At 34.8% G+C, this 16,250-nt stretch overlaps 1 protein-coding gene across 1 annotated transcript; it reads right to left on the reverse strand.

Moving 5' to 3' along the window:
- Positions 1–2,796: 2,796 nt before the first annotated feature.
- Positions 2,797–4,558, reverse strand: LOC116171741. The gene is made up of 2 exons (XM_031488721.1): positions 3,413–4,558; positions 2,797–3,326 (listed from the first exon to the last, which is right to left on the reverse strand). Exons 1-2 carry the CDS (start codon positions 4,079–4,081, stop codon positions 3,132–3,134), a joined length of 864 nt encoding a protein of 287 aa, XP_031344581.1. The 5' UTR covers positions 4,082–4,558; the 3' UTR covers positions 2,797–3,131.
- Between the last annotated feature and the right edge of the window lie 11,692 nt (positions 4,559–16,250).

Below are 16,250 nucleotides of genomic sequence, written 5' to 3' on the forward strand. Positions count from 1 at the left end.
TTGTTTACAAATAACATGCAATCCTAACACCAGCAACCATAGTTTCTGCGGTCTTAAGCGGGTTAATTCAAAGAGCGCATTTAAATAAAAACATTTTAAAGTTTGAAAAAACTCTTAAAAACACGATTTAATTTTGAGAAATCTAAACAAGGAAAACCTTCAACAAGATTTTGTAAGCTTGGCGATAACTTATCATATTGAAAGGAAATAGAAATGCAGGCAAATTTGTATCTTGTATAGGTAATTGAAGAATATATTGATAATGTGGATAAATATATAATATGTTGCAAAAGTTCTGAAAATTGTTCAATACTATCTAATCATTTCACTTGAGACTTGACTACCCATTCTTGAAAATAGGTAGTTGTAATGTGTGTTGCATATAATCTTACGAAAAGCCAGAAGACAAAATATTTAAATAAAGATCAAATCTCTGCGGCACTAGATTTCCAGGAAATCCTGTTAATTACAAAAATACGATATTTTTGGTGACTTATTTTTTATTGTCAGCTAAATATATTTTGTTACTAAGGCCTTTCGCCTTTTTTTCGAAACAATACTTACTTAACGTGTAATACTAAATGCATATAAATTCTTGAATTCTTTGATTGAAAGTTAGGTACACTACCAACCCTTACAGATGTGATGGGTTAAACAAGTTATAAGGTTTGAAAAAATATACGGAATTCGCAAGTGTAATTATAAATTGAAACTTTCTAAAAGGTGAAACAAAATAAAATTGATTCGGCTCAAAGGACTAAGATCTTGAAGCTCTAGTTATCGTATATCTGTTTAAAATACGTACACTACGCTAGCGTGGGTTTATTTGGAACATAAGCTATATGTGGTGTAATATACCTTCGACTTTGGATTCTGTGTGTTACCTCGTGCCGTTTTGTGTTCTCGCATAGGGAAAACCGTTTTAATTTCACCGCCGGTTCTTTATGATCTTTTATGATGTATCAACTTTATATCGTAACAAAATTAATTTAAAATTATTGCTGTTTAGTTTTTTATAACTCCGGTGTTATAGAAACTTTAACGATTTTGGTTTTGGGTAAGAATTCTTGATTTTGATAAGATTAGGTCTTTGCAATTTCAAGAATCGCGAGGGTTGAAAATTCCACCCTCCTCCACGGAGCTACCCTCTTTGCTGTCGCGGGAGTCCACTTGACCTCACAACCCTCTCCAAGTATTTCCCCTTCGTTCGCACTGCGCAGTGTGTTCCCTTAACTTTTCTAGAAATAATCTCACTGCAACGCAATCCCGCAATGCCTTCCCTGGGGAATATCAGTTTTACGCCCGAAAAGCGCATTCACTTTACCGAATAACGACACAGCACGCGAGCGCTGCTTCCAAAACCTGCCTCCTGGAGCGGTAGCGCTGGTCAGCTGGACCGTAAAAAACTCCAGAAGTGCGGAGTCCTAATGGCCACGAATTTTAAGGGAAGTGCGTCCTAAATGAATATATTAAACGTATACATAAAAAAATAGGCTGCTATAAAGGCGCTATAAAATGATCACGCATCCACAGACTTACACTGTATTTTTTCTTCTGAAATTCCAGTGGAAGATACTCTTACAAAAGGAAATTGACGTGTCAAAGAGTAATTTTTTCAGACAAAGATTGTTAATGTGAAAAAGCGCTTTTTGTAAGTCGTTTACGATTACTTTTGTAACTTGTTACTTTTTGACTTACCGAGTTTTAGGGGAGTAGGTACAAATTTTTATTCGGGCACATGATAGGCATTCACTTTTAATAGTTATTTATTTATTAAGTGTGTCCGTGTGTCATAAGGTTGTTTCTTCAGAGAAATTGTGCAAAAAATTACATCTTATCTTTTCACTAGTGGATAACATTTTGATGTTTTACCTCTCGTACGTAGGTATATTCTTTATTCAAGATAACGTTAACATTAAAATTCATTGCAAAGTTTTGTTGAGGGCTCAATGTAGCCGTTCCTACTAGGTTTTCCATCCCAATTGTGATGCTTGTTTGTAGTCTATAAGCCATAAAAAAGCAATCCAGTAGGTATCCATTTTGTAACTGGAATAGCGATTCCTAAATGCAGTTCTTGTGAGAATATATCAGTATAGTGAAAGGGCTTCATTATTTTTGCAATTTCGTGGACGATTTAATTAGTATTACCAAATTGTTTCATTTTCTTACACGTGATTTGAGAAACAATGTGGAAATAGGTACACAACAACATTTCCAAAAACAATCTAAGGAAAATTTTTGCTGGAGAAAGTATTTGTAGAAACAAACGACATATTTTCAATATGCAGAATTTATATCTTATAAAATTATTTAATTTAGTTTTATCATAAGTACTATGTCATATAGGAAACATTGACTATGAAATACCTCCGCAAAAAACGTCATAAGCATCACGAACGTGGCTCGATCCTTTTAGATAACTAAAAAAAAAACGCTTCTGGATGAAACTGGTATATGGATTCGACAAGTAAAGTGCTAACATTTACCTATAATTTTGAAATCTTCACGGTTGGAGGCGGAAGGTTTCAGGTGGCGCCGGAAAATACGGTACTACGCGACGTCTACAGTTATACCTACCTACTACCCCAATGGTTTTTAGAATTTTCCCATACCCATGCCAATTACATACATACTTAAAAATGAAATGAAATGAAAATAAGCGCTCTGTTTATGTCATTTAGAGATGTAATTGGTCAACAAATTTTGCAAGTTATAATGCCAGGGCCATCTGTTTATACCCGTAACTGTTAGGGAATTACTCCAATCACTATGAACTTACTATAAATAAAAGAGAAATTACAAATATCGTTTAATTAAAAAACAATTACACAGTAACCTTGCTATGTAGTAATATCCTTTTGCCACTTTACACCGTTGCGCGTGTAATTAAACTATATACTGTCTAAATATACGCACTAGTCCCTTATCACACTTAATAAACCGCTTTAAAAAAATATCATCAATTTCTTGGAATTTATCTCATGAATAATTGCTCTTTGTACTCAACATTATTGCGAAATGAACATGAATATCACATTAATTGAGTATAATACATAAATCATTATAGGTTCCCATATGTTACAATATGCACCTGAGAATCAGTCTCGTTGTATGAAGGGTAAAAGGTTTACTTAAGGCGTCGCCGCTGCTACAGTAACAACGGGTTGATTACTTGCAACACCAAAAGCTGAGATAAACACATTCACTACAGTAACTAAAAATATTCCTATTACTGTGAAGTTATTTATCTTATTTGCAATGCATATTTCTTTGGCGTCCTTCACATTGTAGCGTGAGTTCCATATCAGGCCTACTCCTATGGCTACCTGAAAATTAAGGAGGAAATTAGCGACAATTAAATACCTACTATAATGCCATACATTTAAAATATAAAAGTAGACGTTGCGCTTACCTGTAGAATTAAACTAAAAGATATTAAAACAACGCCCGGATAGAAGTAAGGGTGTCTATCACTCTCTAGAACGTATCGTAACTGATTGGCATTTGCCGAAAATAGAGCGAGATCCATCATTCCCTGTGCCAGAGTTTTTTTGTGCTGGTAGAGATTTATGTCAGGTATGCTTTCAAGGTCTGATGGTATAGTCCCAAATTCCAAATCTGGAAAATTCCGGTTATCCCTGCCGTTTGGCGACATGGGTCCCATTGGACCGCGTTTCACCCCATCGGGGTTGTCATTGCCTGCACCTTCTGGCATGTCGCCCGCGCGATCGGTTAACACTATTGTCCCATCGCCGTTTGAAAAAAAACCGTCGTCCACTCCTGGATAGGGCGCATTTACCACTTCTCGGTCATCAAGAGTGTCGTCGATCTCTGGATTGGCTAAAGGAGGATTGAAAGGCTTGTCGATGTCTATTAAAGGTATTGCACTGTCACTACCTTTTCTTTGAGTAGCATCGGCGGGATTACTAATTCGGCGGTTTTTGTATAAATTTGAACTTTCGGGATTTAGCAAATTCGCGTTCGCGTGAGATACTGGCATTGTAATCGGCGGATGGGTTCCCGGAGATGGTGACCGCGAGCTTCCGGTTACGTTACTATTGCGTGTCGGTATTGCACTCATTTCTTTCGAAAATTTGCACACTTTCACTCGAAAATACTCCTGGCGCCGCTTTTATCGATTTAATCCTGTTTTGGGTCAACTGCACAATTGCGAGATAACGCAACTTTTACAGTAGCTACCACCACACTACCAGAAGTGTATGACTACACTAACAGCACTACGAAGATGACGTGACGCCGTTTACACAAATGAGTAGGAGCGCCAGCGCGCTGAAAATAAAAATAATTTCGCCTCTGCACGATTAACCAGTTTTATACGAATCGTGTTTGCGTTGCGGGGTTTACCTACTGCTGCAGAAATTTTCTGAATCACAATTAGCGAATTCGGTGGAAGAGCGTTGGAGTACTGCCATTGACTTCTAAGATTCCCTAGAGTTTAAAAATACGCTCGTATTCTCATGCCAACTCTCGTCTGAAGAGGTCAACAATTTAGAAAACAAATATTTGAATACTGACGAAAGAAGGAATTCCATTACTAAATTCAAAACTGGTACTTTCCCCAGATGCAAACAAACCTACGTGTAGGTGTAGGTAATATTCAACACAAAGAGAATCTGCTATGACATGTCACATGTTTATGGAAGTGCAATAGTACCAAGGTTACAATTATAATGTTGTCAATCAACTTTTCTTTGTATTAAAAATATAATGTCCGAGAGGTCAATTTTAATTACTTCTCAACAGTTTTTGCCGATATCGTTATATCAGTAATTTCAAAATCTGTTGAAATAAAAGGTTAAATAAAAAAACATTGTCTATTACAATGATATTTTCCATCTTAACAATCAAGTAAATATTATAAATTTCAGAAAAATTTAAATGTATATCTTACCGGGAATCTGTATAATTCAGGTATTCTATACCTACAATACCTAGGGAATGTACCTATGCAATTCCGATTTTGTTTATAGGAAATACAGCTGGCGATTGTGATAAATTTAGGGTGCATTTTTTTAAAGCTTAGGGAAAGGGACCACTTCTGCCATCGGGGAGGGCCTGTATAAAAAATTTTCCTTCCCTCAATTACACGATTGCCTAGGAACCCCTGAAATATATAGATTACCGGTAACATGCATATAATATAATTGCGTTAAAAACTAAATAAAAAATTTCATATTTGTTTTATTTATATGTGAGCAATTTGGTATTCAAATAAGTAATTAGTCTTATTGCAAAATAGCTGATTACTAAAATACTATAATAAACAAACAACATGGAAGATTTTACAATACATTTTTCGTACCACATGGTCGGCAACATTACAAAAAATGCGTAAGATACTTGTTTTGGGATGGCTTTCTCATTATTCCTTAATGGAAGGAATGTGAAACAGTATAATCGATCAGTAAAATAATAATTAGCAATAACTTGCAACATTTGAGGAATTAGGAGTAGGTACCTAAATTTTATTTGGATTTTCAAATCCAATTAATATTAATTTTCCTCAGTACAAATTTAGGGTAGTGAAGCCCACCCCATTTTTATTTATGAAATTTGAAGTAGGTACTACTATAAACTATAATTTTTATTGCGATCCACAGTTCTAGTGGCCACCTAGCACACCTCATTCTGATGTTCTATAGTCATAGTCCGTTTCCCCTTGACTTTACAGTACAAGGAAAATAGGACAATGCAATCGTTATCGGAGGTACTGTGTACTAGACTTTTTAATTTATAAGCATCCCCCACCCCCACGCAATGAACAATAACATCAAGATCAAAACAAATCTCCAATTTTGAATCCCAAATCTGTCTGTAATTTGGTCTGATTTAGGTATTTTCTAACATTCACTATTCTCCAAATACTAAAATGACACAGTGGGTTATTTTATTAGTTGCTTTAGAATCGTCTTCATTGCCAAGTCATAACCCGCTGTAAAAACTTAGGTAGGTATTACCAATTACTGGTATTTTCAGTTTTGTTTCAACTACGAGTATAGCATCTCTCATATGCTCAATTGCAATACACCAAATTTAGACTAGGTAAAAAGAGGAACAATTGCGGTAAATAAAGGCATATTTGTGGATCATAGAAAATTGAAAATTCTATTGGCAATAACGTGTATACTGTGTTTCCCTAAGTAAAAATTTTGACCCAAAAATCCCTACCTACCGCAAACGCATTACGTCAAGTCTCTTCTATATAACATTAACAGGTATCAAAATAGTTCTTGAATGACAGTTTACTAGTTGTAAGTAGAACCCTTTTCTTTTCCATAAGCGCAGGTATACGGTGTGTAGAAACTGTATACGCACCGTAAAGATTTCAATGCTAATATCTTTATATCGAAATATTTGTTCCCCTAATTAATTTAGAGTAAAGTTGTAAATAGGTTTCTTGTATAGCTTGAAAAATTATGCGTCTGCTCATATCTTCATTTATTATTTTTCAATTCGGGAAACCCAAAAAAAATTAATAAATTAGAATTTAGTATTTGCGTAAAAATCGAATTTTTCACGGCACGAGCGATTTTTACCAAAATGCTAATTTATAATTTCCTTAATTTCTCCGATTTCCCACAACAAAAAATTACAAATTGGACACACGAAAAGACGCAAAATTTTACAATCTACAAAAAGTTAGTTACAACTTTGCTGTAAAATAATTAGGGGAGAAAATATTTCCCTATAATGAAATTACTATTGAGATATCTAAATAGTCCGTAAACCAATTCTACATCCTGACCCTGTACCTATTATTATAGTCATCCCGAATATGTGTAGTTTTCGGCATTATGTATATAAATATTAATTGTATCATCTTAAACATGAATCGAAGGGTAAAAATAATTTCGCAACACCGGAAGAAACTGATAGGTACGCGGTTCTGAATTTCTGGCGATTATGAGAATGTGCAATTTGGTGGTTTCCACGCCTACATTGGGAATTTGTAATATTACTACGTCTATATCTAAGAATAGTGTATTGCACAAGAAAGTTATTACTTTTGTTTTTCCTGTTTTGTCGAGAAGGAGAAGTGTATAATAAACTATTTCGACTACTACATTCTTACAATTTAAAGTTTTATAAAAATAACTCAAACGGTTCTGTTAAAAAAATCTCTCACGTTGAACGCAACTTTTGGTTATAGTTAATTTGTTTATTTTTATCCTCGAAAACGTTTCACCTATCAGCTGGCCTTCTACCATATTTCCGAGTTGAAAAAATGCGTATTTAAAAATTTTAGTCGCCCTTGAACGAATTAAAGCAACCTAATAACAAAGATTTTAACGATTTGGTTACTTTGGTAATAAAAGGAGGGGGCGCTATGATCTTTGTGTTTAAATTACCTACCTACTTTATGGTTATTATTTTAATATAATAGTAGTACACCTAATTTACATTTCAGTTAAGGTTACGGATGACTTATTAATTATTTGGTAATGACACGTTTGTTAATAGGCATTTCATTTCCATGATTATAAATCAATTTTTTGTGATCAGAATGTGTAGGTGCTCCAAAATGGGTTTAGCTGAAGAGAACCGATTTTTTGCAGTGATCTTTTGTTGTTGACGATCTATACCTACCGGCTACCTTGAAGATAGGAATAGGGCAATAGATCCAAATATTAATTTGTAAACATTAATTTAAATGTTCGAATATTATGTTAAGTCCTCCATTATGCATTGAATATTTTCTGCTGGCTTCTTATAGGAAATGTAGCATTATGGTCCATTCATGTTTTGCATTAAAAAAGCATCGTGAATAAAATCTTTAAATGGAAACTTGGGTTTTCCGGCGTCGCCTTTGTATATGAAATCGAAAAACTGGAGTGTAGAGCAACAATCTGCTTTTGTCAATTACTACACCGTTTGAAGGTGATATACGGGTCTAATTGCTGTTATTTTTTACTGATGGTATAACTTCCGAGAATAGCCTACCAGGAAGTCTCTTTTGGGGAAATACAGTTGTTCAAAGTCACGAGGGTTCCCGTAGGTTCATCCTGCATCCGCACACAAAGTGAATGTTTCCTGTTGACTATTCGAATAATTTTCGTTTATTTCGAGGAAAAATAAGCACTTTTAATACTGAAAAATGGACAGAACCAATACGAAGTGTAACCCTAGCTCTAAATTTGCACATTTTTTTAAAATTTCGTAGTAAAATTATTATTATATAATTTAGAGGGCCGATTTCCCAATAAAGGATTTGATTATTGGAATAGTATTCGTACACGGTGGCTAGATGTCGAGAATTTAGATCATGCTCAGTTATAATGATTAGGGGTATTTGGTGACAACTCAGAAGTTTGAATTTTTTGACCCAAGAAAGTATTAATGGTGTCAGTCACAATGAGGTTTTTTTAAATTCATTTCTGGACCTTGTAGGCTGATCTGGCGAGAGATTTCAAACATCTAAATGAACTTCTTAGATTACTTTACTTTAGGACCCCCTCATCTATTAGTAGATATATTTATAATCAGTATATATGTTGTTTTTTGCCTTTCCCACTTAATAAGAATAATAATAACAATTTTATGATACGTTTAGCCTCTTACCTTCATTTGAATGTTTACTTATTTGCAAACAATGAGTCAATGACTCACCTTTGTCACACCCAAATTAAAATGGAGATTGCAGAGCGCTCAATTATTATTAATTAATTACGTATTCTGTTTAGCATTAAAATCCTATATCGTTTTGAGTAATTCTAGGAACTGAAATGAAGAAAAATTACGATTAAATATTTCAACGGCTGATGATGACATGAGAACAATGGGAAATATTTCAAAAATGTACATTTATTTATATAATAATGGTAAACAAAAGACTTATATAAACTAATTAAGAAAATAGCATGCAAAATACAAATGTGACAATACCTAACGTATGTGTTTTTCCCCTGGTTTTTCCTATATTGAGTCAAAATGGTCACTACATATATTATGTGTAGCTACCAGAATTATACCAAAATTCCTAGAATTACAATCAAAACCGTGCTTAATAATTAGTCTTGGGTTTAAGAAACTATGGCAAACTTGCGTGTTGTGATTTTATTGTTTATAATATGTTCGTAGATACCTAATGCATAGGTACAATGACTGTATTTAGACGTACTTAATATTTTTGTAGTAAGTGCACTAAGTAGGTAATTAGTGTGCAAGGCGGTCCTTGCGCATTACAACAAAGGAAACGTGTTTGATGTCAGATTCCAGTATGTTTCTAATTAAGCACACGTCATGCCTTTTATTATAATAAGCTAATGACGTAATTATTAATCAAGCTAATGACATTGCCATTAATTTCTTGAAAATGTACTAAATATGTAGTCAATTTGCCAGTGAAAAATAAAATTGTGTGCCATATCGGCTAGAGAGCCCTTATATATCTGCTCCATTTTCCTCACTTGTAGCTTAGTGTAAAGACTTTACACTATGCTTGTAGGTACCATTGAATAAGTAATTATTCAATGCTTGTACCATAAAGCAACTAATAACCGAATTGTTAAAATTCTTATTGGAAGCGCGAAGTTGGCTAATTATAACAACTGTGAAGAATTTTCCCCCAGAATTCCGATGGTCATAGCAGAAAAAGAAAAACAATAGAGCAACGGGTTATCGAGATGTTCAACAAAATAATTTTCGAAAGAAAATGAAATTTGGTCCAAAAATACTTCAACACATTCATTAACAACAGAGCTAATCGAAATTAATCCATCTTAAATAAAAGAATTCAAGGGATAATTTGCTTATGAGAACTTTCCCACAACTAAACGGAAAAACAAACCATTAGAATCAACATGACTTTTTAATCGGTAGCAATAAACCTAATAATTAAAAAAAAGCTCTTCCAGCTTTCGGCGGTGATCATGATGTAAGGTGCAGCAGTACCTATGCTAAAGCCCCACTATTGGGTGACATTTTGCAGTAGTCTTTTTTTGCAAATTAGTTTGAAACATTTGGATCGCTAGGCGGGAGTAACTATGATTCTCTTTGGCATTAGTGTAAGGTAATTGAACCAGAAAACTACCACGAAAGTCCTCCTATCGTAGTGGTGCACATCGTTCCGAGCAGCTCGCTCCACGTGGTTCCCGCTGGTAACGTTCCTCCTTGTGTGGAAAGACCAAGTGCTGCGTAAGGGCTTCCCTCTTAGGCAACAGGGCCCAAAGGAAGGCAAAGCGTGACGAGCAAATTTCATCTTCCTTTTAGAAACCGTTCACAAACCAGGTGGTTTATTCGAATTGTTCAGAATTAGTCTAGCACTTGAGGGTCATCAACTAATGGCCTCAGGTGCTATTTCGTTCTCTCATTAAAATCCTACATGACTTTTTTGATTTACTTATCCTAAACCTGCGAACAAACGCTTCACATGTACCAGCTGAATTCGTAGCTTCAATGATAACAAACTTAGAAATATTGCACACTAGTGGCAAAATTACGATGTTAAGGTGGATTTCATGGTTACAGTTTGAATCTTCATGTCCACCTACACTCGCAGGTCATACATAAGCGTTTTATAAGATAATTTTTGAATACAATTTGGATTCACATTGGTATTTTTATGTTGTCCTTAAAACACAAGCCTTGAAATTTACATAGAATAGATCAAACGTAGGCATACAAAATAATGTCCGACTTAAATAAACATCCTGAGAGTTTTTCGAAAACAAAATAAATTAAAACCGCGTTTATTATAAATTTTCTGGGATTTTGCCAAAAGTCTACCTGAAGCTCATAAAATATTGAATAAACAAATATAACTATAGCCGTTTGTGAACGGAGTTATAGCAAAAGTATATAGTAAACTTTATGCTAATAATAGACGACGTAGGTGGTTATCGATAAAAATGCGTACGTTGGGTTTTTACAACATTACGACCAACAGCGGAAGTTAATCCAAACAGACATTTAAATTTCCAGTAGATAGTAAAAACGTTCGCCGAAACGGGAAATTCCTCATTTGCAGAAGAGCTCCGACAGGAAAGTACCGTTAATTCGTCATCAAGCGCTTGATTTTATGGTTATTACTCTAAATAATTACCCACTACTTCCATTTTATGCGTCAATGTCAACGGCAGCAGACATGAATATTGAAAGAGTGGAAGTAAGAAATTTTACCTTGTACCTGCAAAGATAATATATAATTTGTCTCAAATAATCCAAGTGAATAGATGATTATATAATGACTTTATCACTCCAAACAATTAACACCAAATCTGTTGCTTTGGTTGGATGACCTAAAAAGCGTATCTTGCGAAATGTCCAACCCAGCATTTTCAAGTCTGCCTGTTTGCCTTCAAAAAGAGGAAACTCAAAAACAGATATACTTCCTTAGGGGTGTTGAAGAATACGCGCCAAAGTGGCCAATAATAATTGTTGGTTAACGAAACGACGAAGTTAGTTGAGATATGACACCATGCCAACTGATACTCTTTGCCAAAGTATATACATAGAATAAAAGTTTTGGAGATCTATTGATTTGATTATTTTTCTATCATTGATGCTTTGCATCGGAATAATTTGCACGGTTGAACGGATGAATATAAAAGTATTACCATTGAGTAATTATCCTTATCACTCAACGGTATTACCTAAATCACAACCCACACGTTTTTGGGAGGTGTTTGAACTCCCAAACTCACTCATGTGTACGTGGTCTGTCCTGGGATGTGCTGGGCATACTTGGTCTAGCAAAAAAATGTAATACTCAAATAATAATCACTTGCTAACCTTACTATTAATAGTGTTCGTTAAACGCCCATTAATTACAAACTGACCTTTCATGGGTCAAACATAATTACAGATGATTTTCAGCAATTTAGCCACATGTGCTAATCAAGATATTTTTCCATATTTTAAATAGGCCACTGACGTTATTAGATTTCAAACTAGTCTTAGGATACCGCGTCATAATAAGATCTATTTTTGATGCTATAGCTTTTCAACTTGTATATGAATTCAGTTCACATAGTTAACGTATTTCTCTTTAAAAAATGAAATGGATCCATATTTAAGGATTCTGTTAATATCGAGTCTTAGCACAAATTTCTTCGCTCAAAAAAATCAGATAGAGCGCATTTATAGAATATCAACTTCTCTAATTATTTAATAAATACAGGCCCGTTGGTTTTAGGTCTCCTAGAGAAAAAAACGTAGAAATGTGTGGACATAAAGAAGTTCCGACCATCGCTCCGCCCATAGCATCGCATCATAGGTGCTATGGTGCGATGCTAACAAAAAAATAAACGTGCAATGATTAGTGTGGTCACATTGGAGCGTCGAGCATGTTTCCGCGCATAAGTAAGAGCGAGGGTGGGTGCTGAGGTGTCGCGCATAAAATTTAGCTTTTTTTACCCTCGGCCAATGCGCTTGCTGTATTTAATTGGTGATGCATGGAAAAAAAAATTACTCCTTCTTCAGATCCAATTGGTTGGCGATGACAGTGCTGGTAGTTTTTGTTCAGTTTATCTCCAAATTGTTTTAAAATATAATCAAATGTTTCTATATTCATTCTCAAAAAATTAAAGAAGCGGATTGGGTCTTTTCTTAAATCTTTATATGGACGGTGAAATTCTTCATACAACATACCTTCATACGTTTCTCGTTTAATGGATATACCTACCTATCTTCTTGTTTTAACACTTGTTAAGGTAGGTATACAGGTATCACTTTTTAGCACTTGAGTTAAGAATCGAGCAAGAAGATGCCAAAAAACCGGTGCTCCGAGCTTCGAACGCGTGTGTAGGAGCAAGGGTCGAGGGTTCTCTTGTGGCCGTACCCTAATTTTTACTGTACGAACTACTACTTACTAGACGAACTCAGAAAAAGGTTACGATTTTTTCATGCGTGATCAGCATTGGAATTATAAACTCAAACGAGCGCGTTTGCATTTACATATCCTTTGCCAAATCGCAAAAAAACACCACACCTTGTACTTTTGGACAATTGTCGAAGTGTAAACCTATACCTTTGTTGCATCCATCAATTTACATACCCACTATCCAAACCAAATGAATAAAATATGGTTCTAATTCAGGAGTTCACAGGTACATAGGTACTGATGGAGTTCTTAAATATTGAAACACAAAAGGGACACTGAAATTTGTAAGAGGGTGGCAGAACAAATTTGAAAGTAGGATTAAATTTATCCCCCCTTCCAATATAATCTGGACATGTTTGGGCATTATTGTCGTTAAGTTCAACTTGCTATATTTTTACATTAATTTTGGATTTGGGGCATTGTGTATTATCAAAGACAAATGTCCAAAATTTAACGGTTCTCTGTGTCCCATTGGTTTCATATAAAATAAAGACATTTAAAGTAGGTAGATGAAACTTATCGCATTTTAATTCAAAGAGCAGCTTCCTAACTTTAAATAGAGACTGAGGCCCTAGCAGTCAAACAAAGCATTTCTGAAACAGTTTCGAAAATTTTTATTTCGACTAAGTTTTTAAGCTCGTCCACATCGAAGTGTTTTAATTGGTATGAATTCTTCGACTTGCCAAACGAGTTACAGTAAGATGCTGGTATAGATTACGTCCTTAAAATATTCTAAATATAACGTGCAATCAGATTATATTATACAAAATGGGACATTTTGGTGTCGCCTTTAGGACAATTCCTCAATTAGTCGAAAATTAATTAAATGTGCAATTGATAGGTGCCTTTCATTTAAAAAAACCAACGCAGCTACTTCTCCCCTTTCACCGCAGAATGCAACGTGACGCAGCTCCTGAATTCCTTCATAAATCGTATCAATGATCGTATCTTCCAGTAACTGCATGAAAGATTGCAAAATGCTTCTGATAAACTAGGTCTTTTAGGTATATGTAATATGAGTATGCTAACCTTACACGTACAGTTTACCCATGTAGAGACGCGAAAAGATACCACTATCGCAGAGGGCACTGCGTGTTGTAAGAAGCCACTACCCAAGAATTGAGGTTTATATTCAGTGGTAGATTTATAGTGACTCGGAAATAGTAGATATTCGTTATATTAGAAAAACTCCACCCAAATATGACAGTAAAACGATCTTTTTAATTTTTTAAGCGTTGCCCTGATAACTCATGCATTGAACATTCACAGAGCATAGGTACTACAAATTTATGAAAATGTGATGGTTGAATTCTTTGATTACAAACACCTTCCCTCATTGAATAATTTGTTATATTTTCAAGATCAAACCATTACCACGCAAAGTTAGAAGTTTTAGCTTGAATAGTGGTTTCGTCTCCTCTATAATCTGCACCACTGTAGCTTTCTACCTTTACAGTGTGGTAATTTCTCAAGAAGCTTTCGAGATAAATTTGCTGTTTAGGTAAATGTTTATCTTGAGCAGAAAGAACAGAGAACAGATTGTCCTTTATGCTGGCTACATACCAAACATCAAGAAGATTTTATCATTAACAGTGACCTCTACAGTTATTGATCCTTCTCCAATGACTCTAATTTACTCTCCATTCGCTGTAGTAACCATGGGATATGGTTATAGTTGCACCAGTGTGAACTAATCAACTATCTTGGTCACTTTCCACAGTAAAGAAACTACCAGCTACTGCTAAAAGAGACATATGTACAGCACCACTTTGCCCTATACTACATCAATTCTTGAGTTCTACTCTGGTTTAAGGGGTCTGCCGTCAGTTTTTCCACGTCAAATAATATCGAACTCTGTGACCATGGTGCTTACAAACAAATCTTTTGTTTGAGTTGCTTTTTCCATCAACATCCAGCTTGATTTAAACAAGAAATAGGCATCTGGTATTGTACCCAAAATCTTGCATACCTATGAGTATAAAGTTTCCAGTAAATCACAGTTCAATTTTGCTAAAATAAATTTGCTATTTGCTGTGTTTTAGTCAGCTTCCTGTAACTCGATGAAGCGTGGTCGGAATGCTACGATCCTGTAGGAGTAACTATGTAGGTATACTTTGACCTTAGTAACACGAGTTTGAAATTTTCCGCTAATTTTATTGTTACAGAGGGTTGGCGGAAAATTTTACACCTCTTCACATTTATGCATTGCAGTCTGCAGAGTGATTTGCAGCCTTGCAGGTAAGCGAGTGTCTATAAGTAGGTACTCTATCTATACTATAATTAGTCCAGTTCCCTTCAACCCACTTTTTTTTAAGGTAAAGATTGCTTGCTTGCTTGCTTTTTCCTCGTCGTCGTAATAAGTAATAAATTCAATGGTAATATCTTCGTTGGGTCGCTCCTTTATGGGTTTGTTGCAAAATTAAACAGGTGCAGGATAAGTTAAATTAGTAGAAAAAACTTACACTGCAAAATAAACTCCCCACAATATGAAAATAAAGCCCCCACATAGAAAAAATTCGTTAAGCCGTTTGTGAGCAAGATGCGAAATGATTTCTCCCTCATATTCTTACCCTCCTCGATCATAAAATTTTAAGTGAATAGTGCCCAACGCTATTTAAAATGTAGCACTGAGGAGTAGGTAATACCAAACCGGCGTAACGTCCTATAACTAATGTAAAAAAAATTGAATTTTCATCTTTTGGTTAGCGGTGGCGATCATGTATCTCTTGCACTATTGTTCATTCATACTTGCACTTAGTGAGTGGCAATATTTCAATTTTGAACGAAAGCGCGCTACTGACATCAGAGTGAGTAGTCTCGTTGCAGGGTACGTTTTCTAGCCCCTCACTGTTAGCGATTAGAAATTACCTCTTAAATCAATTAATAATTTTTTTTTGCGATTTTTTGAAAAGTGCTATATGTAGTAATAAAGTGAGTAGAACCCATTTATAGAAAAATCAAAAAATATGAATTACTCCCTATTAGGTATAAAAGGTCTATAAAAATTAATGAATGCATCTGATCTGGTTACATCAAATCTAATAAAGTAGCATCTTTTCACTTTTTTTGCTGAACGTTTTGCACAGCAAGGGAGGAGTGTTTAACTGTAAAAGTAGTACTCCATTATCCTTTTCTTGCTTACTGTGTTAACCCAAACTGCATATTGATAATGTGGGTGCTGGCTCCATAGTAGGCTGTTAAGTAGAAACTCGGGGCTGGAGTCTCGATGTTTTCATCCCAAGAGTTATATGTATTACAAAAACATATTTCTAATGGTGTTATTAAGGGTAAAAATTCACACATTATATTAACCAGACTGATCAGGTTTTTAAATCTGAAATTTTATTATTTTTTTAATACAAACAAAACTAAAAAAACACAACGATTTAAAACAAATTCATACAGTAAC

Source organism: Photinus pyralis, unplaced genomic scaffold (genome assembly GCF_008802855.1).
Source record: "Photinus pyralis isolate 1611_PpyrPB1 unplaced genomic scaffold, Ppyr1.3 Ppyr1.4_LG5, whole genome shotgun sequence".
In the NCBI taxonomy this organism is placed as follows: domain Eukaryota; kingdom Metazoa; phylum Arthropoda; class Insecta; order Coleoptera; family Lampyridae; genus Photinus; species Photinus pyralis.